Below are 26764 nucleotides of genomic sequence, written 5' to 3'. Positions count from 1 at the left end.
CATTCTGTATCAATATACAGTAAGGGATCACCTCAAGGTACAGTGGTCAGGTCTTTTACAAGCAATTCATAGGGATGAACCACCTAAGCCTGGAAGAATCAGTTTGTGCACATGGAAGCCTGGATATGGAAGATCATATGATCTGAAGCCTAGACCTCATGATAACTAATTAATTACAAGATTTTGGTAACTAAGTTCTCTCTATATACAGAACTGTGGTAAAATGCTCTCTAAACAACTACAGCCTATTCCTCAAGGCAACCATATTGTATAGGCATTGAATTTTCTGTCTTCTATATTTGCCTAGTACGCAGATGCCATATTTAGAATCATAGAATCATAGAATTAGCTAGGTTGGAAAAGACCTACAAGATCATCCAGTCCAACCATCCACCTACCACCAATAACCCCACTCAATCATGTCTCTCAACATAGCACCTGAACGTTTCTTGAACACCTCCAGGGATGGTGACTCCACCACCTCCCTGGGCAGCCCATTCCAGTGCCTGACCACTCTTTCAGAAAAGTAGTGTTTCCTAATGTCCAGCCTAAATCTCCCCTGGCGTAACTTGAAGCCATTCCCCCTCATCCTGTCACTAGTTACAAGAGAGAAGAGGCTGACCCCCAGCTCACTACAACCTCCCTTCATGTCGTTATAGAGAGTGATGAGGTCTCCCCCGAGCTTCCTCTCCTCCAGACTGAACAATCCCAGCTCCCTCAGCCGCTCCTCATAAGGCCTGTGCTCCAGACCCCTCACCAGCTTCACTGCCCTCCTCTGAACATGCTCCAGGTCCTCAATGTCTTTCTTGCAGTGAGGGGCCCAAAACTGGACACAGTACTTGAGGTGGGGCCTCACTAGGGCTGAGTACAGAGGGACAAAATGACTTCCCTACTCCTACTGGCAATACTATTTCTGATAAAAGCCAGGATGCCATTGGCCTTCTTGGCCACCTGGGCACACTGCTGGCTCATGCTCAGCCAACACCCCCCAGGTCCATTTCCTCTACACAGTCTTCCAGCCACTCTGCCCCAAGCCTGTAGCATTGCCTGGGGTTGTTGCAGCCAAAGTGCAGGACCCGGCACTTGGTCTTGTTGAACCTCATCCCGTTGGCTTCAGCCCAGAGATCCAGCCTGTCCAGATCTCTCTGTAGGGCCTCTCTACCCCCAGGCAGATCGACACTTCCTGCCAGCTTGGTGTCGTCTGCTCTCAGTGCCCTCATCCAGGTCATCAATAAAGATATTGAAGAGGACAGGCCCCAGCACCGACCCCTGGGGAACACCACTCGTGACCGGTCACCAGCTGGATTTCACTCCATTCACCACCACTCTCTGGGCCTGGCCCTCCAGCCGGCTCCTTACCCAGCAAAGGGTGTACCTGTCCAAGCCACAGGCTGCCAGCTTTTCCAGAATACTGTGGGAGACAGTGTCAAAGGTTTTGCTGTAGTCTAGGTAGACCACATTAGCAGCCTTTCCCTCATCCACCAGATGGGTTACTTGTTCATAGAAGGAGATCAGGTTGCTCAAGCAGGACCTGCCCTTCACAAACCCATGCTGGCTGGGCCTGATCCCCCGGTTGTCCTGCAAATGCTGTGTGATCTCCCTCAGGACAATCTGCTCCTTAATCTTCCCTGTCACCGAGGTCAGGCTAACAGGCCTGTAGTTCCCCGGATCCTCCTTTCGACCCTTCTTGCAGATGGGAGTCACATTGGCAAGTCTCCAGTCTTCTGGGACCTCTCCAGTTGACCAGGAATGCCAGTAGATGATGGAAAGTGGCTTGGGTAGAGCTGCCCCAGTCTAATGTGTTTACTGCCCATCTTCAGTGATGTAACTGAGATAATGGAGCTAAATGAAATTTATTCACTTCTTATTTAGGTAACATAGACAAAGACTACAGCTTGTCTATACCTTTCTTATTCTGATGTCATACCCATATTCAGCAAGGATACAAAAATTAGAAATCTCTTTAAATTACCAGAAAAGCTCAATACGTTATACATTATTAGAGAAAGACTTGTATATTAATAATAAAAAAATCACACCACATCATTAGAGGCTACAGTTACAGGTAAACACAATTAATTTTAATAAAACTGAGCTTTAGTCGCTTTCTGTGGAGACCATATCACTTTCATAAAAACTTACTGCACAATGTTTGTATGTTTGGTTCACAAAACTTTGTCTCACATTTAAAATTCAAATATTCAGAAAGTAGATAGAAATACCATTACAGAATATGTCACTAAACTGACAAGCTTTCAGGAGCTCCACTGTTTTAAAAAACATTTAATGATTATTTAATGATTATAATTAAGTTTAATTTGTTTTAAATAATGCAATCACAAAATACAAAAATACACTTTGAAGTGAAGTAAAGTAATATATGCAGATTGGCTACTTCTTTTACATAAAACTAAATGCAAGTTTAAGTGATTTGTTCCTTTTAGCCAATAAAGCTACAGTAATCTTGCAGCTGCAATTCAGTCCATTCAAAACACATTTCTTGCAGTTCTTAATGTGAATTCATTTATGGAACGATATTTGACTTGAGGGTTTAAATCTTTTGTAAATGTTCACTGAAATAAATCCATAAAATCATGTTGGTCACACTGAAAAATGAGTTTGATACAGCTGAGACTCTATAATCACAAATTGTTAAGATGTGTGAAGCAGCTTTTTGCTATGGAATATGGATTTCAAAATACTTCAGAAATGTAATATGCAATCCTGTGGAGCACGTGCAGAATTCTATAATAAAGTAAGAAAACTAATCTATGCAATATCTGGTTAAATAACAGTATTTAGAAAAGAGTTTCATGCTTTTTGATCATCACATTCAAAATCTGAATCACTGATTTCTTTCTGCTGAAAAAAAATAACTTGTAGAAATGGAAAAGCTTACTGTCTAAAAAAAATTTGTATTTTCTGTGAAATATTTTCTCCTTTAATTTTTCTCTTCAGGCATATTTTCTAATTTTGGGAACTGGAATGATTTTGAATATAAATTATGGCAGAAGTGATACTTTCTAATGCTCTAAGGTCTTGAAAATTGCCCTTTTCCCTATGTGGCACTGTTGCAGTTCTGAGCAGTGGACACACACAACAGATTCAAAATAACCTGAATATGTAGAAGTTGACACTTTTCCTAATATCAAGCATGAGATAAAATGTTATTCATTGACTATATTCAAACAATTTACACATTATTGTCACTTCTTTTTTCAACTAGCTATGTCAATATATAATTAACATACAGGAAAATAGCAATGACATTACACAATATTTCTTGCTATGATCACATGATTCGGATAGATATTTAAAATCAATACCACACCTGTCCTTTTATTTTTGACTGTATAACAACAACTGCAGCGCAGAAACATAGCAAAAGTGATAGCCAGACATCATAGTTGGAATTCAGAAATGCTTCACCAGCAATTCGCAGCTGGAAGGCTTTGATGCTGCCTGAGTTGGCAAAATGAATGGAGGAAAACAACAATACGCAATTACTGACAAATGAATTCACTACATAAAGAACTGGTGAGCCAACAGCTGGTGCTCCAAAGAGCAAGTTTGTTACTGTGTTACTCTTTTGGCAATACATTCAGTATGATGGAAGAACACAGGAGGTCAGAAAATGTTATATTTACAATTTTATGAGGGCAATGAAAGTCATGAAATGACAAACTCTTACCTCCCTAGATAGGAAAGGTTAATGTGAACATATGATCAAAATTTGTGAAGCTTACAGAAAGGACTTAGATCAGTATAGCTTTAGGGAGGAAAAGAGAAGTAGTATACTGCAGTTTCAGGTGGTAAATGATACAGACTCACAGAATGGTTTGAGTTGGAAGGGACCTTGAATATCATCTAGCTCCTACCACACTGCCATGGGCAGGGACACCTCTCACTAGACTAGGTTGCCCTAAGCCCCATCCAACCTGGTCTTGAAAACCTCCAGGGATGAGGCATCCACAGCTTCTCCAGAAAACTTGTTCCAGTGCTTTGATATCTCATCTAAATCTCCCCTCTTCTAGTTCAAAGCCATTACCCCTTGTCTTATCACTAACCTCCATGTTAAAAAAAGTCCCTTTCCCTGTAAGTACTGGAAGGCTATTATAAAATCTCCTTTTTTCTCTAGGCTCAATAACCCCATAACTCCTATGTCTTCATAGGAGAGATGCTCCAGTCCTCTGATTATCTTGGTGGCCCTCCTCTGGACACCGTCTGACAAGTGCGTATCTTATGTTGGGGGACCCAGATATGAACACAGTACGCTAAATGTGTCTCACAAAAGTGGAATAGAAGAGGAGAATCACCTCCTTCAGTCTGCCACCTGCACTTCTTTTGATGCTGCCCAGGATACAGTTGGCTTTCTTGGGTGCCAGTGCACATTGCCACCTCACAGAGAGCTTTTCATTCATCAGTACCCTCAACTCCTTCTCCACAGGGCCATCCACCACCCAATAATCTCCCAGTCTGTACTGATGTTTGAGATTGCCCCAATCCAGATGCAACACCTTTTACTTGGCCTTGCTGAACTTCATGAGGTTCATGTGGGCCCCCGTTTCTCTTGCCTTTAGTATGGATTTATTTACTAAGGTAACTAGGACTATCTCAGAAGACAAAGGTACAAGATAATTCAGTTATGAAAAAAAATTGTCTATTTAAACATGTTCTGAAGAAAACAAGTTATGGTGGAATCACTGATCACAAAGCTGCACAATTCAAAAATATTGCATGACTGAAAGACAGGTGTCAAAAATATGAATAAGGGAAACATTTATGACATAATTATTTAACTCAACAATGGCTGTATTTCTGTAAAATTATATGCTCAATTAAAAAAAAAGGAAAAATTTCCTTTCGAGTCATTTGATAAACTCTTAACAAGAAGAATCAAAAGTATAATAATGAGCAGGACTTACAAAAATCATTGAACAAAATATGTGCTCATCTTAATGAATAAAAAACTCAGGGATAATATGATATCAATTTCCAAGTACAAACAGGATTTCTGGTAAACTGAAGGGAATATTCTTCACAGGAAGAGTATAGGTCCTTTGGACCATGGGCAAGGATCATGGTACACCAAGGAGTCAGTAATCCACCTCTCAGTTGCCCTGAGTAGCCATTGTGCTGTGCTGCATAGTGCTGCACATACAGTGCGGCCTTCAGGTCTGTATCTTTGGTATCCTGAGTATCTCAGGATAAACTTAGATGGTGAATTCTAACAAATGGAGCTTCCACTTGGTACCACTGATTACGCCAGCTGTCTATCCTTGCTTACAATGAAGCAGCAAATTCTCTTCTGAACATCCTTCTGTTTGGCAGTAGAAATGATGAATAGAGTTGTTTTCATGTAAAAAAAATCCTTTAATAGCTCAAGAAAGAAAACATTTCTTTTTACCAAGTAGCACTTTCTATGGACAGGGACAGAATGGAGGACCATTCCATGCAGCACTACTTGGGATTCCTAGTATTTAAAGGGACACAGGATTATCTATACCACTCTCTTTTTGTTTTATAGTGTTAGTCCCAGTAAGAGGAATTTTAAAGTATCATTTAACATGCAGCTTTACAGAGTTTGAGTACCTTTCTTACTGAGGTCAAAACAGACCAGCACTTTCTGGTGCAGAACACCTTCATGATAAGAAACACTAAAGAAAAGTCAAGTCAGACAATAACTAGGAATTATATGGTAGTAACCTTCTAAAAATATAGTGGTCTAAAATTGTAAAATATACTTTTCTATAAGGAAAGATGTAGGAATACATGATCCTGTCCTGGAGAAGAGAGATGAGACAGATGATATTGGGAATTGTTTAATGTTATGTTTCCTTGACTTGTCAGAATACAAGTATCTCAGGCAGCATGCACTGACTCGGAACAAGTCCTTTGCTTTATCAGTGAAAAATGTGAAAAGTGGTTTGTTTGCTGGTTTTTGTGTTGTTTTTTATTTTTTTCCCCATAAAAAGTTATTTCATCAGTACACTGCTAAATACAAATACGGCAAAAACTTTGAGGAAAATGTAAAAACAGGCAAAAAAGAAAGCTGCATAAATAAAAATTTTAAAATTCTAATGAGGTAAAGCATAAGTGTCAACAAAATTCAAAACAGTATCGTGTCAAATACCTAAATACCTTTACAATGAGGTATATCCCCTATGATGGTGCAATCGCACAACATTTCAATGGAGGTGATCAAATTCAGTCAGCTGATGAAAGACAAGTCCCGAATCACCAGTGCAAAGTAAACAGTTCAACATCATTAAATCAATAATCTGTCATTTCTGACAAAAAGCTAAATGAAATTTAAGCTGCCCATCACAAAGCAGCAGTGCTCTCTTTGTGATATATTTAATACTACCAAACAGATGAAATAAAGCAATTCAACAGAAACTTATGGTATTCCCACTAAAATAAATAGAAATGGGGTGTTCTAGTGAGACAGAAAGACAGTGTTTATGATTAACTTCATGTAAAGAAGGAGATTTTTTTTCACAAGAAAAGGTAAAGTTCCACTGTACAGAGAGAAACATTACCTCTCATGCATGATAACTACCATATCAATTCTCTCAGTGGAAGAAAAATTATAAGAATAATATCAGTTGAGAGTGATGATGTAATAAACTCCTTCTACCATATCAGTTCTGTTTCTGAACAAGCTGATGCGATTCCTTGCAACAGAGAATGTTTAAGAAAAATGTTCTATGCTAATACAGTACCATCAGATTCTGCAGTGGCTTCAGAAAAATAAGTCATTATTCTGACAAGTTTCTGAGTATATTTCTTTTACTTTATGGTGGCTAAGGGCACAGGTCCTTTATTAAGGTGGACTGCTTAGGTCTTTCAGTGTCAAAAACAGTTGCAGTACAATAGTTTGTGCTTTTTGTGCTATTGTAAAACATATAGGTTGTACTTAGGTGGCATAAAGAAATCCATACTTGTCAGCATATATATGACATAGATTCTGTTCTAAATCAAAATTCGTTTAATTGCAGAACCATATTTTCTGTACCATAATTACTCTTTGTCAGTAATTATGTACAATTAGGATGTGTGTCATGTATCATTAACTATTTTGATCACAAGATCAAGTGATTTAAACATGTACATCAGCATAAAGGAAATTAAGGTCCTGCTCCTGTTTCACAATACAGAAAAGCTAGAAGATGCTGAAATGTCAGTTAGACCTGTGCATTGACAATGAGGCACTGAAAAGAGAAAATATAGCTAGCCTGGTAATATAACTGATAAAATGTACATGGATGACAGTGAAATCTAGTTCAGTTCTGGAATATTAAAAACTCATACTTGGATTAAAAAAAAAATCGAAGTGTGTTGTTGTAATAGGCGGTTGCGAGGATACGAGGTGTAACGAGAAAGGCCCCCTCCCCGAAGGAATAGGGACAAGTTGACCAAAGAATGTACCCGTGACGCAGGGAAAATGGCAAACTAAGATGATCCGATAAGCTACCTTTTGATATGTCAGTAGATGGAAAATACTGCTTCATGCTTCACTGCTACATGCCTCAGCAAAAATATCCAATCAGCATTAAGGGAGTAAGCTTTAGATGGCAATAGTGGATAACAAGTATTATAAAAGTAGTGCTATACCTTTGAATAAAAAAAAAGCTTTTCTTGCTGCTATTGTGTGTGTGTCTGTGTGTGTGTGTGTGAGTGCGTTTTCAAGTGGTGCCCAAACCCGGGAACGTGTATGTGTGCTTTCAAGTGGTGCCGAAACCCGGGAACGTGTATGTGTGCTTTCAAGTGGTGCCGAAACCCGGGAACGTGTATGTGTGCTTTCAGTGTGTTCTGCTCATTTTTCAAAACCATTTTTATGTAAGGTACAAAAGTTAGAATCTTGCAGTCATCAGAATAAACATCTCAATGCTTTCCATGAGAGCCTTTATGAATGGGTTTACTCATTTAAAATGTCAGAATACAGTTTTAAATATTGAGATCAGCAGCACATCTCTATGCTTCTTTAGGCATGAATGCACTGGTCCAAGCATCTGTATGTCAGATAACAAATTGCTCAAATCTCTTTTCATTGGCGAGATAATAAACAGTAAATGGCTGAAAAGGAGTTTGATGAAATATTAAACGGGCACTCTCAAGATAAATATTCAGTGGAGTAGCAGCAATATCACCGCACTATGGAAAGCTAAAGGCTAAGTGTAATTTGCTGAGTCACAGAATCTGCACTGATATTTAAAGGGCCTTCAAGAAAAATCTTTCAAACCATACAAAGGACAGCATTCAAACTAATTGCAGTGAAAAATAAATAATCTTTTTAGGGCATTTATGGTGCTAATTAGCTACAAATCAGTACTATAAACTTCTGAGACTACAAAAATGGGACTAATTTCTCATGAAGAATCCACAAAACCAAATCTTCATAAATTGAGTTAGTGGTGAGCCCATGAAGACATTCCTGGAAAGTCCATCTGTTTAAAGAAACACAGAAGACAGTTTGGTATTTTGGATATTTTGATGGAAGCTTGGCGCTGCAGAGCTTTGGAAAGCAAAGAACCAAAAAACAAGCTTGTTTTATTCAGGATGAGTAGAATTTACAGGAGCTGTTGAGGTGAAATGTAGATCAAACTACCTAAATCTATCTAACTAAATTTTTGTGTAACAATGTTTTTGTAGACTGGCTCTATTTTTATTTTAAAGATATTTTTTTAAAATTCTGGAAAAAAAAGTAGTGACTGATATGCTGCAATTATAGTTTAGCAAATGTAATTACTACCATATCTCTCTGGATGTTGATGATATACCTTCAAGATGGTTTTGTAAATCTGATCTACTATGTGAAAAAAAGCTAGGAAAAAATCATTTGTGGGGATGAAGCCAAGGGTAATAACAAAGAAAATATTTATCTCATTATCATCTGTATACTGGTATGTTATTTCCTGTGGTATAGAGCAGAAAATATGTAGTAGCTAGCCTCATTACATCTCAGATATAATACAGACTCTTTCTTGCTAGGAAATACTAGCTTACTTGTTTTACTACTGAGTGCAAATCAGCAATGATAGTGCAGCTTTTACTTCTTATGGTTACCATAACAACTGTATTATCAAGTTAGCCTTCTATTATTCTTCATTTCTTTCTCTTATACCTTTATGAAGGACCTTTATTTATTTTGTAGTCCTTTAATAAATATTAATAAAGTCTTACATAATCTTTAGTTTATCCTACAATGCTATTTCCTTGATTTCTTCTTCAGATCTGGAGGCCATTACTATATTGTTAAGTTAAATAATTTTATCTTTTTTCCAGCATTTCTTCCTCTTTCAATCATTTTAACTGCCATTTCCTATATTCCATTTAGGACTCATGGGAAATGACAGTAAATGAACGGAACTGATAATACTACATGATATTAACAGGAACATATTATGCCCAAAACATTATGCTAGTTGGTGGAAAATATTTACTTTGGAAGTTCTAAACTGAATAAAATAGTCTATATCAATCCAGGATTATTAGTTCAATCACAGTTGTTTAGCTGCCATGAAGGAAGGCAAATAATAACCTTCTGTTGATAAAAATAGGTTACAGTCACTTTAAGGGAATATACAAATTAAAAAAAAACATTGGACTGCAGAGTCCCATGCTCTATTAAAAGCATTATGTCATATAATTGCTTTTGTAAAAATGGACAAGCATTGTTTTTGGAGAGATGGGATCCACCTGACTAAGCATGGCAAAGGCATCATTATCAGTAGGATGGCTGACCTCACAAGGAGTTTTAAACTAGAAACAGTAGAGAAGGAACAAAGTTACCTGCTACTCTGTGAGGGAGTAATGGACAGGGTTGACAAGCACAGGGCCTGGAGTGATGTGAATGAAAGAGAATGCAAGACCAACAAACAGAGCTTAAGTGGGATCACCTCTGGTGTTCTGTCTTGTAAGCAAGGAAGCGCCAATAAAGCACCACTATGAAAAATAAACCCTAGTCTCTTTATGGGAAATCAACATGCAGGGGTGCCTCTCTGAAGTGCCTGTACGCTAATACACTCTGCATGAGACATAATATGAGGAATTTGTGTAGCTGCAGGGCTATGATTTCGCTGTTATGACAGAAATTTGTTGGGATGCTCCCATGACTGGAGTGATAGAGACTTTTTAGGAAGCACAAGGAAGACAAGGAGGGGGAGATGCTTTCTATGTAGAAGACATGGAGATCTGCCAGAGGAGTTGATTCAGAGAACTAAAAGCTTAACTAATCCTTAGTTAAGGGTTAAAGAGCAGAACAGTATGGATGATACTGTAATTGACTTGTTAACCATGCTTCTTCAGAAGCAAACCAGGACACTGTTGGCTTTCTGGTCTGTGAGAGCACATTTCTGGCTCATGTCCAACTTTCCATCCACCAGTACCCCCAAGTCCTTGTTGGCAGGGCTGTGCTCAATCCTTAAATTCCCCAGCTTGTACTGATAGCAGGGGTTGCTACAACCAAGATGCAAGACCTTATACTTGGCTTTGTTGAATGTCATGAGGTTCACCTGGGCCTACTTCACCCCAACCCCTGGGTGTGTCAACTGCATCACACAGCTTGGTGTCATTTGCAAACTTGCTGAGGGTGCACTTCATCCCACTGTCAATGTCACTGATGAAGATGTTAAAGAGCACCAGTCCCAGTACAGACCCCTGAGGGTCACCACTCATCACTGATCTCCATTTGGACATCAGGCCATTATTCACAAACAAGGATGGGCTTGCTGGAGATGTGAAGTTAAAAGGCAGCCTTGGCTGCAGTGCCTATGCAATGATGGAGTACAGAATCCTAAGAGGAGAGAGAGAAAAAAAAGCAAAGAGCACAGAAATGGATTTCAGGAGTGCAGATTTGGCCTCTTCAACTATCTGTTTGTAAGAGTCCATTGGGATATAGCCCTGGAGGGAAGAGGCTCACGGAAGCCTGGTTAATATTAAACCATTCTCTACTTCAAGCTCAAGACTGGTCTAATGACCAGGAAGCCAGGCAGAAATGCTAGGAGTCCTGCATGGATGAACAGTTTGCTCCTGGCCAAACTCAAGCACAGAAATGAAACATATAGAAAATGGAAATAGAGACAGGTAACCTGGGAAAAATACAGAGATACTGCCCAAACATACAAAGACTCAATTAGGAAAAACCAAGTCCAGACAGAATTGAATCTGGCCAAGGGTGTCAAAGGCAATAAGGGCTTCTATAAGTGCATCTGTAACAAAATGAAGACCAGGCAAAGCGTAGGCCCACTGATTAGTAAGGCAGAGGCTTGGTGACACAAGACACTTCTGTACTGAAGGCCTTTTCATCTCAGTCTTTACAAACAATCCTAGGCTCTGGAGGCCAGAGTGTAAGAGGAATAGGTCAGGGAATGCTTAAACAAACTGGATATTCGCAAGACTACAGTCCTGATGGGAGGCACTCATGAGTGCTGGGAGGTGGAAGATATCATTGTGAAGCCATTCTAGATAATCTTTTCTTGATCACATTAGAGACAGTCAAAAGCTGTCTGGATGCGGTCCTAAGCAACTAGACCCAGGTGTCTCTGCTTGAGCAAGAACCATATGAATGAGATGACATTGAGAGGTCCCTTCGATCATTCTGTGATTCAATGATTCATTTTAAAATTTGTCAGGTCGTATATTTCACAAGTTAAGTTGTCATTTTTACTGAACATTCACAGTAGAAAATTACAGAAGTCTTTCAAACTCTAGAAAAAAATATATTGCGTTCTCACACTGTTTTGCAAGATTACAAAAATAAAATTGATATAATATCCTCTTCATTCCTTTGTGCTTTACTTGCGCAACTTCATTTCCCTTGCAAGAGGATAAGCATAACTTCACAGAATATATTCCAGTTAAGTTTCTTATTTAATTAGTGTATTTTGTAAAGGTGTGAATATCTCTGTATATCAGCTGAAAATACCTTGAGTAAAACATCCTAGGATTGTAGTTTTTTGGTTTTTTTTCATAAGGGTACTGTAATGCATGGGTTGCTTTGGGATTAGCCAAATACCTACATTTTCCTCTCCATCTAGTGATGAGCTTACATTTCAACAGATTTTTTTTTAGTTTTACTTCTTAAGAGTACAATATTTAATGCTTCTATTACTCCACTTTTGAAGGTCACTCAAATCTTGTAAAACTTTTTTAATTCTCCTTTTTATTGACAGAACATTCAGAGCATTCTTTAGCAAATTTCGTTACCACATCTTTACTTCTGTACTCAAGTCATTAATGGGTTGATGTTAAGTCATTGCTGCTCCTGTCTCACACATATTTGCACAACCCACTTCCTCAAGGATCATTTCCAAATGTAATCACCTTTTTAGATAGTTGTATGATGTAGATTTGGAAACCACAGTTCTTTGGAACATCTATAGGTGAATATGTTCTTTGATTGCTATAAATATTTTCATCAGGTATTTATAATTTAGCAAGGCGTCGATTGTTCATTTTCCTATGAGGAGCTGCAGTAATTATGGTGGATATAAAATGGTTCATCATAGTAATTCATTTTTGTGAGCAAGAGGACAGATACTATGATTTCTATCATCATGTATATTTTTATGGCTATTAAAAATTTCCTTTTCCATTAAATCTCCTTTTGGTTAATCACTTTCTGTTGGTATGTGCTGCATGCAATACTACAATTCATCAGTAATATGCATACTATACAAGTCATTTACACATACATAATTTCACTGTAAATTTATCCAGTAAATAAGCAGAGGTTTTTTGGCATCTGAGCTGCACACTTGGCTCCAACAGCATCTTGTTGAGTGACTTTGGAGCTTCAGCAACAATATGTTATTTCAATGTTATTATTTCCTAGAGCATGTCCTCTTCCTAATATTACTGTTATTTTTAATATTCCTTTACTCACACTTTGCCAGCTTTCTGCATGCTTCCTATACTTAAGTTTTCATATCCTCTTTTGTGTTTTTTTGTCTCAGTAAGTGTAATTTATAACTCTGTAAGTGAAATGGCAGCACAGATAGAACCAAAAAAAACCCCACTGTATTCTCTGCTTTGTTCTTTGGAAGGAACTGAAAATACTTCTGCTGCTTTTTTTGCTGCTTTATATATTCTTCTTTTAATAAAGATTATTCAAATATCATACTTGGCAGCTGTACGAGAAGCAGCATATCTCCTTCCTGGGGTCCGCAGCACAAGAAAGACACAGACCTCTTGTAACGAGTCCAGAGGAGGGCCACTAAGATGATCAGAGGGCTGGAGCACCTGTCCTATGAAGAAAGGTTGAGGGAACACGGCTTCTTTAGCTTAGAGAAGAGAAGGCTCCAATGAGACCTCATTGTGGCCTTCCAATACTTGAAGGGATTGTATAAACAAGAGGGAGAACGACTGGTTACATGGGTGGATAGTGATAGGACAAGGGAGAATGGTTTTAAAATAAGACAGGGGAGGTTTTGGTTAGATATTAGGAAGAAGTTTTTTCACACGGAGGGTGGTGGGGCACTGCAACAGGTTGCCCAGGCAGGTTGTGGATGCCCCTTCACTGGAGGCATTCAAGGCAAGGCTGGATGTGGCTCTGGGCAGCCTGGTCTAGTGGTTGGCAACCCTGCCCACAACAGGGGGATTGAAACTAGGTGATCTTTAAGGTCCTTTTCCCAGGCCATTCTGTGATTCTATGATTCCTTTAAAAATGTATTCCAAAGAACTGGCAACTTCATAAAAACATATTAGTGATGACATTTCATTCATTATGTGTCTGAATGAACTAAAATGAATTAATGTTCAAAATTATTCTCTTTTCCCTTCACTCCATGTTAACATTGTTTTACTCGTGCACTTTTTCTCTATAACATTGTACAGAATATAGACTAGACTAGACTAGCTCAGTTGGAAGAGACCTACATAGGTCATCAAATCCAAATGCCTGACCACTTCAGGGCTAAATAAAAGTTAAAGCACATAAATGTGAGCATTATCCAAATGCCTTTTGAACTCTGACTGGTAAAGGGCATCAGCCACTTTGCTCAGAAACTTGTTCAAGTGCATGAACACATGTATGGTAAAAGCACATAGAAGACAGCATTGGAACGTTTGGGATCATAGAATCATAGAATCATCAAGGTTGGAAAAGATCTCCAAGATCATCCAGCCAACACATCTACCTACCACCAGTATTTCCCCACTAAACCCTGTCACTTAGTACAACATCTAAACATTTCTTGAACACTTCCAGGGATGATGACTCAGCCACCTTCTTGGGCAGCCCATTCCAGTGCCTGACCACTCTTTTGGAGAAGAAACCGTTAGAACAGACTAGGCTAAGGAAGATATGACTGAAGAAAAGTATAACCATCTTCAGGAACATCAAAGACTGTTGCAAATAGGAAAGACAGCTCTATATGCTAGGCTCAGATCACAGCATCAAACATAACTTTGCAAAAAAAATTTAAATTACTTGTTCAGAAAATTGTTAATAAAATGACGGTAGAAAATAAAGGCTTGGGAGATTGTGAAGACTGTGTCTTTGGAAAACTTTAAGAATACAAGAAAAAGATATTGGAGTGGTTTAACCTTGGATAATGGCCAAATGCTCATCCAGCTGATTGCTCACTCTCCCCTTCTCAACAGGACAGAACAGGAGCAGAAATAGGAGTAAGAAAGCTTGTGAACTGAAGTAAAGACCAGCAAGTTGCTTGCCACTAGTGTTATAGGCAAATTAGACTCAACATGGGGAAAATTAATCTAATTTATTGGAAACAAAAATAGAGAAACAAAGATAAACACTAAAATAACACCTTTCCTCTTCATTTTCCCAGGCCCATCTTCACTTTATCTCTTCAGATTTCTCTATTACTTGTCCAAGCAATGAAGCAGTGTATCATCTGCTAGTTTTAAAACCTTCATAAATATTGATTTTATGTTTTCTACAGTACACTGATACTGATCAGATTAGGAACAATACAGAAATAATATCACAAGATAATGATATATGCCAGTTTTAGTCAGTCAATTATGTTTGTATTGTTTACACACTATTATTTTAGCACTTTACAGATGCTGTTACTTTGAAAAGTCTAAATTTAATACATAAACACTATGTATGGTTTCCTCAAGTAGATCTGTTTTTCAGGAGATCATTTTGATAAGTGTTAATTATACAGCCATCAATAGTATTAGGGTATTAAATATTTCTTGGTTTTAAGAACTTATGGCAATATATTATATAGCATGGCCATTACTTGCTTGTGCCTCTTTCAAATCACTATTTGCAATCAGTTGTTGAAAAATAGTATTTAAACATGTAGTTCAGCCAAAAGTACATCATCAACATCAATAGAAAACCTCTTTCAGCACAGGTAATTTACCTTCTAAGTTGAAAAAAAAAAAAACAACCTATGCTACCTGGATGCAAAAGAAGACACAGAAAAATGGCATGAGATTGTTAGGTGATTTAAAGCACGAAGCAGGAAATGTGCCTGACTGTATTAGGTATATTAAATCTATTTTATCCCTTTTGTGAAGGACTCATTTTTTTTGCACTCAAATGCACTTGATACAAAGTAATTTGCCAGTGAAATATAGAGAAAGGAAATTAACTAATCAGATGCATGCTACTCTGAAATCATAATGAAACTAAGATACCGAGATCATCAGCAGTTGTTATAAGTCACATGTCTGACTAGGATAGTGGACTTTTCAGGAACACAGAAGTACTGAGGATTGCAAACAGGTACCTCATTATAAAAACCTTGAGATATTAGAGCATGACAAAATGAGCAATGAAATGTTCTAATGAGCTGATGGGTACTATCAGCTTGTAGTCAGCTTTAATGTCACTGAGACCTCTGAGAAATTGTCTAATCTTTTCCTGCCTGCCTGCTTCCCTTCTTCTATTTCTTTCTTTCTTCCTTCCCCCCATTCTCCTACTTCATCATTCAATTTCCTTCATTTTCCTTCCCTTCTCCTTTCTTTGCCTCCTTTCTTTCATTTAAACTATGTCCTTTTTCTGTTGTTGTTGTTTGTTTGTTTAGAGCTTGAGCTAATTATTAGCCATAAAATTAGTGTTCCCTTATAATGTTTCCTGATGATAACAGATGCCTGTCTAGTCATGATTATGGCTTCCTTAAATATGAAAAGGTTGGTGCATTGCAAGGGTTTATCATCTTTCATCATTTCATTATGATATATGCATTAGTGCAGTTTAAGTACTAGGATCAGTAGGGCACTGACTATATCATTAATGGACTAATCTGCTCATTAGGACTTATTTCTATCTTTATTATTTATAAGTTAACTGTCGAATATTTTTGGTATCAATATTGCCTCACATTATTTCTTAAGTCATTAGTATTTTCAGCCCACTATTCAATCAAATACAGGTGAGAGCAGTTAGGCTGCAGTTCTCAAATATCCCACTTGGTTCATCCACCAATGTAAATTTTCCATGTGTAGACTGAAATATCCAGATTCTTAGATACTGCTTGCATCTTTATTCTCATGGATTTTGTAGACTGTAGGCACGCTCCAGTAGAGCCTCAGAGCATCTTCTATTATCCCTGTTGTCACAATATTATGTGTTTATTGCTCAAATAAAAACTACTGTAAACTCTAGTTCCTACAATATTGAGTTCATTTTTCTCTCTATTCAGAGCAATTATATCAAGTACTTGAGGAGAATACAGACAAAAATTCTACTTTCAGCCCACACACCCCTGTTCTTCCCTGGTCTCCAAGCTTCTTTGAATAGAAATACGTGTTCTAAGATTGACATTCAGAGAAGACTTATGATTATATGGTAGGAATTGCAATTAGATAAACATTTTTGCATTTCCTAGCATAATTGTTTTAAATAGAAAGTGAACTACAATTGCATTCAAATTCAAATGAACAGAGATTTGTAAAGACAAAATTGTTATGAACAGCTCTGTTTGGTATCTGAAGAGAATAATGGGACTAAGAAAGTAAAAGAAAAAAATGCACTGCTATGCACTAGTAAGCATACTACCTTTGCATAGAAGTACAAAAATGCTGGAACACTGAAGCTATATTCTGTCGCTTGAAAAATTCTAAATTACAGTGAGATAAAAGTTTGTTATATGCTTGAAGTGATTTATAACTAAAAAATAAGTTTTATCTCCAAAATTTTCACTTTTTCTGCTGGATTTGCCCTTACTTTGTTCAGAGTAGTCTACAGTCTGGCCTAGTATTAGATATGGACGTTGGTGGCCCTGTCTTCAGCCGAGGGGTTGGAGCTTGATGTTCCTTGAGGCCCCTTCCAACCCAAGCCACTCTATGATTCTAAGACTTTTTGAGAGTAAGACAGATCTTTCTACAGGGATTTTGAATAAACAACTAAGGTTAAGATGAGATTATACAAAATTCACATCGTTTATAACAATTCTCTAAGACTTAAGATCTGGTCCTATCAAACAAAAGCTAATCAAAAATAGTTTATCTGATATTCACTGTTCTCTATTTGTTCAATGATTATGTAATCAATGCTGTTTTGTTGTTTTCTTTTTTAATAATATATTTATAATATGAGATTATATCTGTGATGCCCCAGACTTCACTTCTTATAGGATATGGAAAGCATAGTTTTGAAAGAGACTCTTTTTCTGTATATATTTGTGTATCTATGTTTATTTTTGTCTAAAATAAAATGAGTATCAACTTGAAATGCATCAACCTAAATTATACTGGTGATGAAATTAAGCTTGGTGTAAAAAAAACCAAACTGAATAGCAATGAGAAAATATATGTATTTTTCTCTAATTCCTTTTATTTCACTATCCATTTATAAAAATGTAACTTCTAACTTACTTTAGAACTTTGACTTTTTGTATACAGGCAACTAGAAAAGCTATCTGCACCTAGAGAAAAACACATAAATTTCTTCCTTGTAACTTATGAATGTTTAGATCTTAGTGGTTAGATATTTAGATCATAGTGTTTAAGTCATCCAAGACTTTCTTAAAATATTCAGCATGGTATAAAAAGGAAAAAAAAAAGTAATTCTACAGTAATGCTTGATATCTCTGTAAAATGCAGCATTTGGATCATTGCTATTTTTGTTGTTGTTGCTGTTGTTTGGTTGTTTTTTAATAAGGTTGGTTTTGTAAGAAATCTCAGTTTTCAACCTTTTTCAAATCCAACTATTAATGTATCAGTTTAGAGCAAGCTAGTAATATAATCCATTGACTGAAACTGATGGCAAAAACCACTTCAGGCCACACAGTAATGCATTCAATTACTCTCTCTCTCTCTCCCCCCCCCATTTTTTTTTTTTTAAATCTCAAAGTAATGATTTCTTTTCTTTTTTTCTTTTTGATAGCAATCTTACTCTCCCAACTGTAACATCAGCCATAAAATTTTAAGGAAGTGTGAAACAGCTTATGGCCCTGATCCAGCAAATCACTTAGGAGAGAATGCAGCTGGGTCTAGTCATACAATTGCATATGCATATGCATTTATATCACTTGTATAAAGCTCTGTTCTTTTCCTGAAGTATTCATATGGAACTTCCTGTGTTCCAGTTAGTGCCTGTTGCCACTTGTTCTGTTGCTAGGCACTGCTGGGAACAGCCTGACCCATCTGCTTGCTTTCTACGCTTCAAATATTTCCAAGCGTTGGTGAGATCCCCTCTCAGTCTTCTCTTCTCCAGGCTGAACAGACCCAGTTCTCTCAGCCTTTCCTCATAGGGGAGATGCTTCAGGAGTCTTTGCAGCCCTCTGCTAGACTCTCTCTAGAAGTTCCCTGTTTTTCTTGAACAGAGGAGCCCAGAACTGGACACAGTACTTCAGATGTGGCCTCACCAGGACAAAGTAGAAGAGGAGAACCTCCCTCGACCTGCTTATCATTCTCTTCTTAATGCACCCCAAGATACCATTGGCTTTCAAGACACCTAGGTCCTTCCCTGCAGAGCTCCTTTCCAGCAGGTCATCCCCTAACCTGTACTGATGTGTGAGGTTATTCCACTCCAGCTGTAGGATTCTACACTTGCCTTTGTTGAACTTTATAATGTACCTCTCCATCCAACTCTAAAGAGCTTCTTCAGGACTTGCTGAATAGCAGCACAGCCTTCTGTTTGTGTCAGCCACTCTTTCTCAGCTTTGTATCATCAGGGGTATTATGGAGCTTCAAATCACAGTGTTACGGTAAAAATATTTTACAAGTTCAGATAATTCAATACAAACTGAAAGTGATAAATTTTTTTTAATAAAATTTTTAATGTGACAGTGCAAGTACTCTCAACAAACAGCATGTTTTCACAAAGCTGAATAGAACTGTTGAGGAAAAATAAATGTTCTGAGTTCAGCCATTCCTAATATTCTACCGTACATTTCATCAACCAAACTGTTCACTTCATCACAGTTCAAGTATACATCCCTAGTGAATTTTATCATCAATACACTTAAAATCTGTACACAACTCAAAAGTTTTAGCACATTGTCATCTATTTTAGACTTATTTTAGTGTTGACAGTGTCAATTTTCTTATAATAGGTCAATTTCTCTGACTGTAGAAATACATATTTATATTCATCTCATTTTCAGTAATCATTTCTTTTTTTAAAATATATATTTTACTATAATTCATTATGTTAAGGCTTGCTTGTTGGCATGGTGGATTAGAGTGCCCATGAAATGTACAGTTTACTCTCCAAGGTCTAGACTTACATTTAAGCTTTGGAAAGATCAGTGGAATTTGCCCTGACATAAATGTTAATAATAAGGAAACTTGAGTTGACTAATGCCTTTAAAGTGAGCAAAGGATCACTGACCTCCTCAGTGTTTGAAGCTATTCTAGTAGTTAACAGTAAACTACAGGAAGAATGTGTTCAGTGTTATCCTAGTGTAATTATATTTGTCTATCATAAAGCACTATCAGATATTGAGTATACACTCAAACACTGAAAATTATTTATTAATGACGCTTTTCTATTAGTAAATGGAAAACCATCATATGATGCAGGAAGCTTATCAAAGCTTATAAGAAATTTTGAAAACTAGGTTATTGAAGTGTGCAGGTCATGCATGAAAAGAACATTTAAGAAAAATTCTGCTAAGTTGGATAAATTAATTCATTGTTCAGAGTAGCTCCAATAACGCTTTGTTGTGTATCTTTATTATTAGGTAAGGATGATTATCTGTATCAAGTTTCTAACAGTAAATTATAGCTATTTGTATCAGAGTTATCTAGCACAAGTTTAGGCAGTTTATTTTCATGTCTGAGTCATATGTGACTGGCATATGACATCTCTTGTATGCAATAGGATCATCCGGAAAAGAGCTGATTTTCTTAATCATCAGATCAGAGAGGACAGGAACTGCTTTAGGAACTTGTTGAATGTGCAGTGGAGCAAAATGTCTACTTTGTAGCTGTATTTAAAGCATAGACTGTACTTTATGACAGTTTATGCTTTAAATATAGCAAAGAATGCTGAGGAAGTGTGAATCCCTAAACTTTGAAATTTCTACTTTAAATTTAAAAAAAAAAAAAGATTAAAAATAAGTTATAACTGAAACTGCAAAAAGGGCAAAGAAAGCAAACCAACTTGAATTACTGTATAGAAAGCATTTTGTAAAAATAAATAAATATGTTTATGAGACTTGAGACAGGTGAGAATTGCAAACTCTTATTCTGGACTTGCTGTTACAGATCTCACAATACTGCTAAGATAATCGTGAAATATACATGAAAACGTGATTAAAAATCACAACTTCATTAAAAAAACCCAACAAACTACAGTATGCATTTTCTTCCACAACACTACAAAAACTATGGCTGTTTTGATCTCATTCGTAAAAATGGCCAGAAGACTTGGCCATGCTTTCTCCATTTCAATGACACTGAGTAGTTATAAGGTTTTTATATAGGTTATAGGTTATAAGGTATTTATATGTTATAATATGTAAATAATAATATTTTTTGAGATCATTTTAGTGCCATGGATCATCATCCTCATAATCTAAATTCTTCTCAGAGTAAACTGTCATCCTTGACAGCAGACACTGTCAGTCAGTTAAAAAAAAAAAAATAAAAAAAGAGTGGAAATGATTAAAATAGCTTGAAAAGACTTGAGCTTTAATTGCTCTCTTCTCTTCACGTTCCTGCATCCCTGTTGTTGCCAGCTCTGTTCCCTAAAAACACTTGAAAACAAATTCTGTACAGCAAGTATGTCTTCAGACTGGCTCCACCCCGTCTCAGTGCCTTACAAACAAGACATCTGTGTGTGGGGGGCTGAAGTGCTGGTAGGCTGCATCTGGAAATATGTAAAATATGTAAAAGTAGCCTGAGATGGTCTCTTGACTGATGGAAGAGGATCTTCCACCATGGACATCATAGTCTACTCTACAAAGATCTCAAAATGCTGATGACTTCTTGTCAGTCTTGCCCCCATTGCTGAAGAAGATTCACATATTGATCTTAGGACCAAGTGGAACAGTGGAAAGCTGTGCATAACACCCACATAAAAATAGGTACTTGGAAGAGTATTTTTATGGTTTTTCTTTTGTATAATATATTTGAAATATTATTAATAAGTCTTTGGGTATTAATTTGGACTATGAGTGTGAGCACTGGATAAATTGAACCATGTGGCTGTTAAAATACTAATTATAAAAATAATTTTACACTTAAATCCTTTTATAATTACGACCTTTTTCAAAGTACATGGGCTGTAATTAATGGATTAAGCAAACAGACCATCTTAAACACACTAATTTTCAGTGCATTTTCAGATCAGGATTGCAAAATCTGTCAGAATTCTAGTTTTTGAAACATTCTCTTCGTTACAGGATGTATAAGAGGCACCTCCTCTGTTGAGACCACAATCTAAGGATCCTCTTTGCATCTTTGGGAAGCTAGTCCCATACACCCAGAGACCTGGGAGCCCTTTCTCATGAAAGCTGCTACTTTTCCATTTGCATGTTCAACCAGTGGCAAAGATGAACTGGTATACCAGAGACAGATGCACATATACACAGAAGACACTAATTTGGCCAGCTGCAAAGGCTGTCCAAAAAGAAGGCACTGATTTTAACAACATCCTCATGAAACACTACCAAAAGTGACACAAAACATAAGCACAGAACACCAAAACTCAGTGGCTGAGGGAGCTGGGATTATTCAGTCTGGAGAAGAGGAGGCTCAGGGGAGACCTTATTGCTCTCTATGACTACCTGAAGGGAGGTTGTAGTGAGGTGGAAGTCAGCCTCTTCTCTAGTGAAACCAGTGATAGGACTAGAGGGAATTGCTTCAAGTTGTGCCAAGGGAGATTCAGGTTGGACGTTAGGAAGAAATTCTTCACTGAGAGAGTGGTCAGGTGCGGGAATGGGCTGCCCAGGAAGGTGGTTGAGTCACCGTCCCTGGAGGTGTTCAAGAAATGTTTAGATGTTGTACTTGCAGACATGGTTTAGTGGGAAATACTGGTGGTAGGTGGACGGTTGGACTGGCTGATCTTAGAAGTCTTTTTCAACCTTGGTGACTCTGTGATTCTATGATTTTATGATTCTGAAGGAAGGAAGAATCTAAGATGGAGTTATAAAATTTAGAATTAGAAATGTCTGTTTTATTTTTTAAAATACAATTATACATAGACTCAAATGTCAAAAAGAACATTCTGTCTCTCATTAAGTAAATGAAGACTGACAGTTGAATCCCTATTACTTCCATCTGATTCTCCTCCTGCCATCCACTGTGTTTTGTTTTACTTTTAATTCCATGTCTCAGTGTAATGATTTATTTACATTTTTGCTTTTCACGAATAACTAATGCTTCCACAAAAGAGACATTTTTAGAAGTGTTACTGTCTTTGAGTATTCTAGCTAGCTTTATACTTCTCTTCTTCTTAAATAATGTTCTTCTGAATATTGTTACTTCTCCCAACACAATAAATTTCTGCTGTGAAGCACAAGAATGAACAACTTTAAATCTGAAGGCTGACTTCCAAAAAATAAGGCATTCATAACAGGATGATGTGGATACATTTTCTAATTTAAGCTATTCTCATGAAAGCATTTTATTTGTGAAATGAATCACATGAAAACTGATTTGCTTCTTTTTTTTTTTTTTTTTAAATCAAGAGACACCACTTAATCATGAAATTATTGACTCTTTAAATTATTTCTATCTTATTTTTCTAGCACATCTATTAAGAGCATACTGAAATTATGAATATAGGTGTTGTGAACATGCTAAATCATCTAGCAAGAATTGATCCTCAATTCTTGCAAAACTGCAGTTGACAACCAGTGAATTGATTCTCAAAGATTGTGAGGTTTATGAACCTTTTCTTGTCATATTGCCAACAAGAGGAAGGTCCTTGTGGATGGGAACTAAGTATCAAAAGTTTATGTCATTTATACAGTTTCACATCAGTAAAAGGGTCCTTTAAAATAGTTACACAGAAGTCTGATTTCTTTATGTTACAAGACATCTAAAAAACCTGAGGAAATGTAAAACTGTACAACAATAATCTAAAACAGCCATTTCAGTAAAGAAAAGGTTCACACCATTATTACAGCACAAATAAAAAATGCTTTGTCTTACCTGTAAAGCCCTTGTCACATTCACAAAGAAAGGTGTTTGGAGTAACATTGCTGCAGTTACCATTGAAACACGTATGTGGCTGGCATTGTCCAACTATTTCTGTACAATTTTTACCTATTTAAAAGGGATAATAGGAACATTGAACTTAATTAAATATTTCATTTTTTTTCTCAAAATTTCAAATGTATATGATAATTAAAATAATTAGTGTATTAGATGGGTGGATCGATATCAGCACTAATATTGGTCACCAGCTTTCAAGAAAATTACTGAAGCTCCAAAGAATGGTACAAAGATATTTAGTTGCTTTAATATGAGCTAATATTAATCTACCTCATCTACCACATGGTTACAAATTCACATGTAACTTAAAATCCAGAAATGCTATTAATATAGTAGGTATTGGGGTTTTTTTTGTTTCTTTTTTACATGAATATAGCTAAGAGTTTCTTCCAGCATAAAAAATAAAAATAAACATCTAAATATGCTTGCTACTTGTATTGTTACTGTAACGCTATTTACGATTCAGCAATTTTCCCATTTTCTTATACACTTTTTATTATGGGAAATGCTTTTACCTCCAGTGCTTTTGTGTAGTCACTATATAATGGTTTAATCTCCTAGTTCTTTTTGTTCACATACAGTTTATTTACTGGACCAGTACTGTCAGTACAAAGTGATGACATTAGCCAGCACTGTCTCATATAAGCTAGCAGAATATTTTGAGCACTGCTTAATGATAGCATTAAACATGATTAGTTTTAATTGCTTATAAATATTTCCATCAGTCTGAATAACAGGAGTAGCAGGCTTTTTAGGTATTATTATTTTCAAAGCATTTTACAGAGCCTCCAGAAGTCACAAAAGAAATGGGAAACATACTGCATCAGTGATGTCTGCCATCAGTTTTCTGCTTTTTTTTTTTTTTTTTTAAGTTCTAAATAATTAAAACTTATTTTTCTCATAACATTGACATATTCATACTTGCATCATCTATTTGCAAATGCACTGGTAACTGAACTACTACACCATGCGAAAAGCAAGTAAAAATAAATTACATAAAACTTTATGTAACATAATCTTTAAATTCTGTCTGTGAACCTCACTCATTTCTGACTCACCAAATGTGTTTCCTAACGTAGCATCACAATTGAAAGAGCACAGAATTGCAGCCAGTGAAGGAACATTTGCTAGAATTTTGCTCCACAAGTACAGACAGAGTTACAACTATTCTTCCTTTGATAGGAATGGTTACTTCTAGTACTTTCTGGTCTCCTGAGCTGCATTATTCTGAATGCAGGAAAAATATATCTACAATTTACACCATCCCCTTTTATTTTTCCACAAAATCAAGACAATGAGTGGGTAAGAATGTATATAATCATATTGTACTCTGATAACAAACACAAATGTTATTCCCTAGATGGGTTTTAGGTAAATACTGCAGCTTTACATAGATAGAATTCAGTGATTTTTTTATAAATATAATGCAAAATATTTGATTTGGTGATAGCAACAATTTGTTAAACAAGTATGTTTAGCAAACTTCTTTGGAAAGGAACTTAAAATGAAAAAAAATATGGAAAAAATGTATTTTGTTTTTTTTTCTTTTTTTCTAAATAAATGTATTATTTTTCACTGAAAACAGATAATGATTTTAAAATTTTCAGAATTTTGTTTAAGTAACTATTTTTGTATGGGCTGACAGCAATTTCTGTTGTTTTGCGTAAAATCTGTTACTTCTGTCTTGTGGTTAAGTGGGAAAGAAGCATGAAGAAGATTTTTTTATTTTCTCTCCACAGTGTACACAGGAATGTAAGCAAGTACAAACTGAATGACAGCCTGGTTTCCTATGGGAAACTATAGGAAAAAGGCACTATGCAGGTATAATAGGAGCAATGGACAATCAAACAGTACAAAAACATTGCTAATGACATGCACACTTTATTGTGCATTAAAGATATAAATATATATAACACATATTCATAGTTGGAAAAAAATACCTGAAAACTCTGGAGGACAAGTGCATTCGTACAAATTTCTGGTACCTTCTGATTTCTCAGTACAAGAGGCATTGTTATGGCAAGGTTTAGTGGAGCACACATTAAACTTCTGGCAGAATTTTCCAGAATACTGTGCGAAACAATGGCAACTATACTGTTTTTCCCAAACATGGCTTAAACATCTTCCATGCTTGGAACACAGTGGTGCATTTGGAGACTGCTGACAAAACTGCTGCTTCACAGTTACGTTCAGACGAAGGCCCATGTTGCACAGGTGTGGGCCTCTCCTATGTAGCTCCGCAAAGTAGTGAGTTCCAACACCAAGCCAGGTAGGGTCAACTTGGTGCAGTCCTCTTATCTGGCAGACAAAAACCTGCTGCTCTTGAAGAAAGCCAGTTTTAGGGCAATTAATAAATTCCTCCTTGGAGACATTTACCAAATTCATTCCATAGGACTGAAAAGATGGCTCAGAAGAGATGAAGAGACTGTCACCTAACTGAAGCTGTACAGGGCATATCTGAGGGACACTGAGATTTTTGTCTTCCCCAGTAGTATTTTTATTCATATTCCAGCATTCCGTGTGAAAGTCTGTGCATACATTTTTCCTTAGTGTCCATTCCATTACGACAGGTTTTGGTTCCACTCGCCATTCAGCAATTATTTGCCTCTCACATATGATCTGCCCCTTTACAATGCAGAGCTGAAGAAAGCACACTACCATGTGAACTGTTGATTTTGGAGTCATTGTTTCAACTGGCACATGGAAGTCTTCATTCACATCTGCTTCATTGCTGAAGATGGATTTAGATCACCTGTTTCCTAAGCTGCTTCTCTACCTTCTTTTGCAGCCTAGGAATTCAAACAGAGAAAAACATTTCTGTTTTCATACCAAACACAAGATTGATTGACAACAAGATTGTCAAAGCTTCATTAAAAAAAAAGAAAATAAAAGAAGATGCAACAAAGCAGGGTCTGCATGTAATAATACCAGTCAGAATTCTTTTTCTGGCATTCTGCAGTTTCCCTCTTTTTCTTTCTTTTGGGGGGACTCATTGAAGGATCCAATAATATTTATGTACAAAACTTAACAGTATGTAGCACGTGACTCTGAAAGCAACCTCCAGTCAGCCCTGTATGCAGAACTGTACTGTATGCAGAAACAATCTACAGCCTGATGAAACTGTGTATTAACTATGGTAAAAACACATGGCAAGCATTTACTGAACTGG

The 26764-nt window shown here is 36.7% G+C and overlaps 1 protein-coding gene across 1 annotated transcript in view; it reads right to left on the bottom strand.

Annotated features, from left to right (window-relative positions):
• The window catches only part of EYS (eyes shut homolog (Drosophila)), a 35519-nt gene extending 9149 nt beyond the window's left edge, over positions 1-26370 (bottom strand). The window contains exons 1-2 of the mRNA XM_021392015.1: positions 25536-26370; positions 23533-23646 (exon numbers count right to left, since the gene is read on the bottom strand). Coding sequence (XP_021247690.1) covers positions 23533-23646; positions 25536-26280 — 859 coding nt within the window. The 5' untranslated portion in view covers positions 26281-26370. The remainder of the gene's footprint in view (positions 1-23532; positions 23647-25535) is intronic.

Source organism: Numida meleagris, chromosome 3 (genome assembly GCF_002078875.1).
Source record: "Numida meleagris isolate 19003 breed g44 Domestic line chromosome 3, NumMel1.0, whole genome shotgun sequence".
NCBI lineage: Eukaryota > Metazoa > Chordata > Aves > Galliformes > Numididae > Numida > Numida meleagris.
This window is presented reverse-complemented; position numbering and strand designations above follow the sequence as displayed.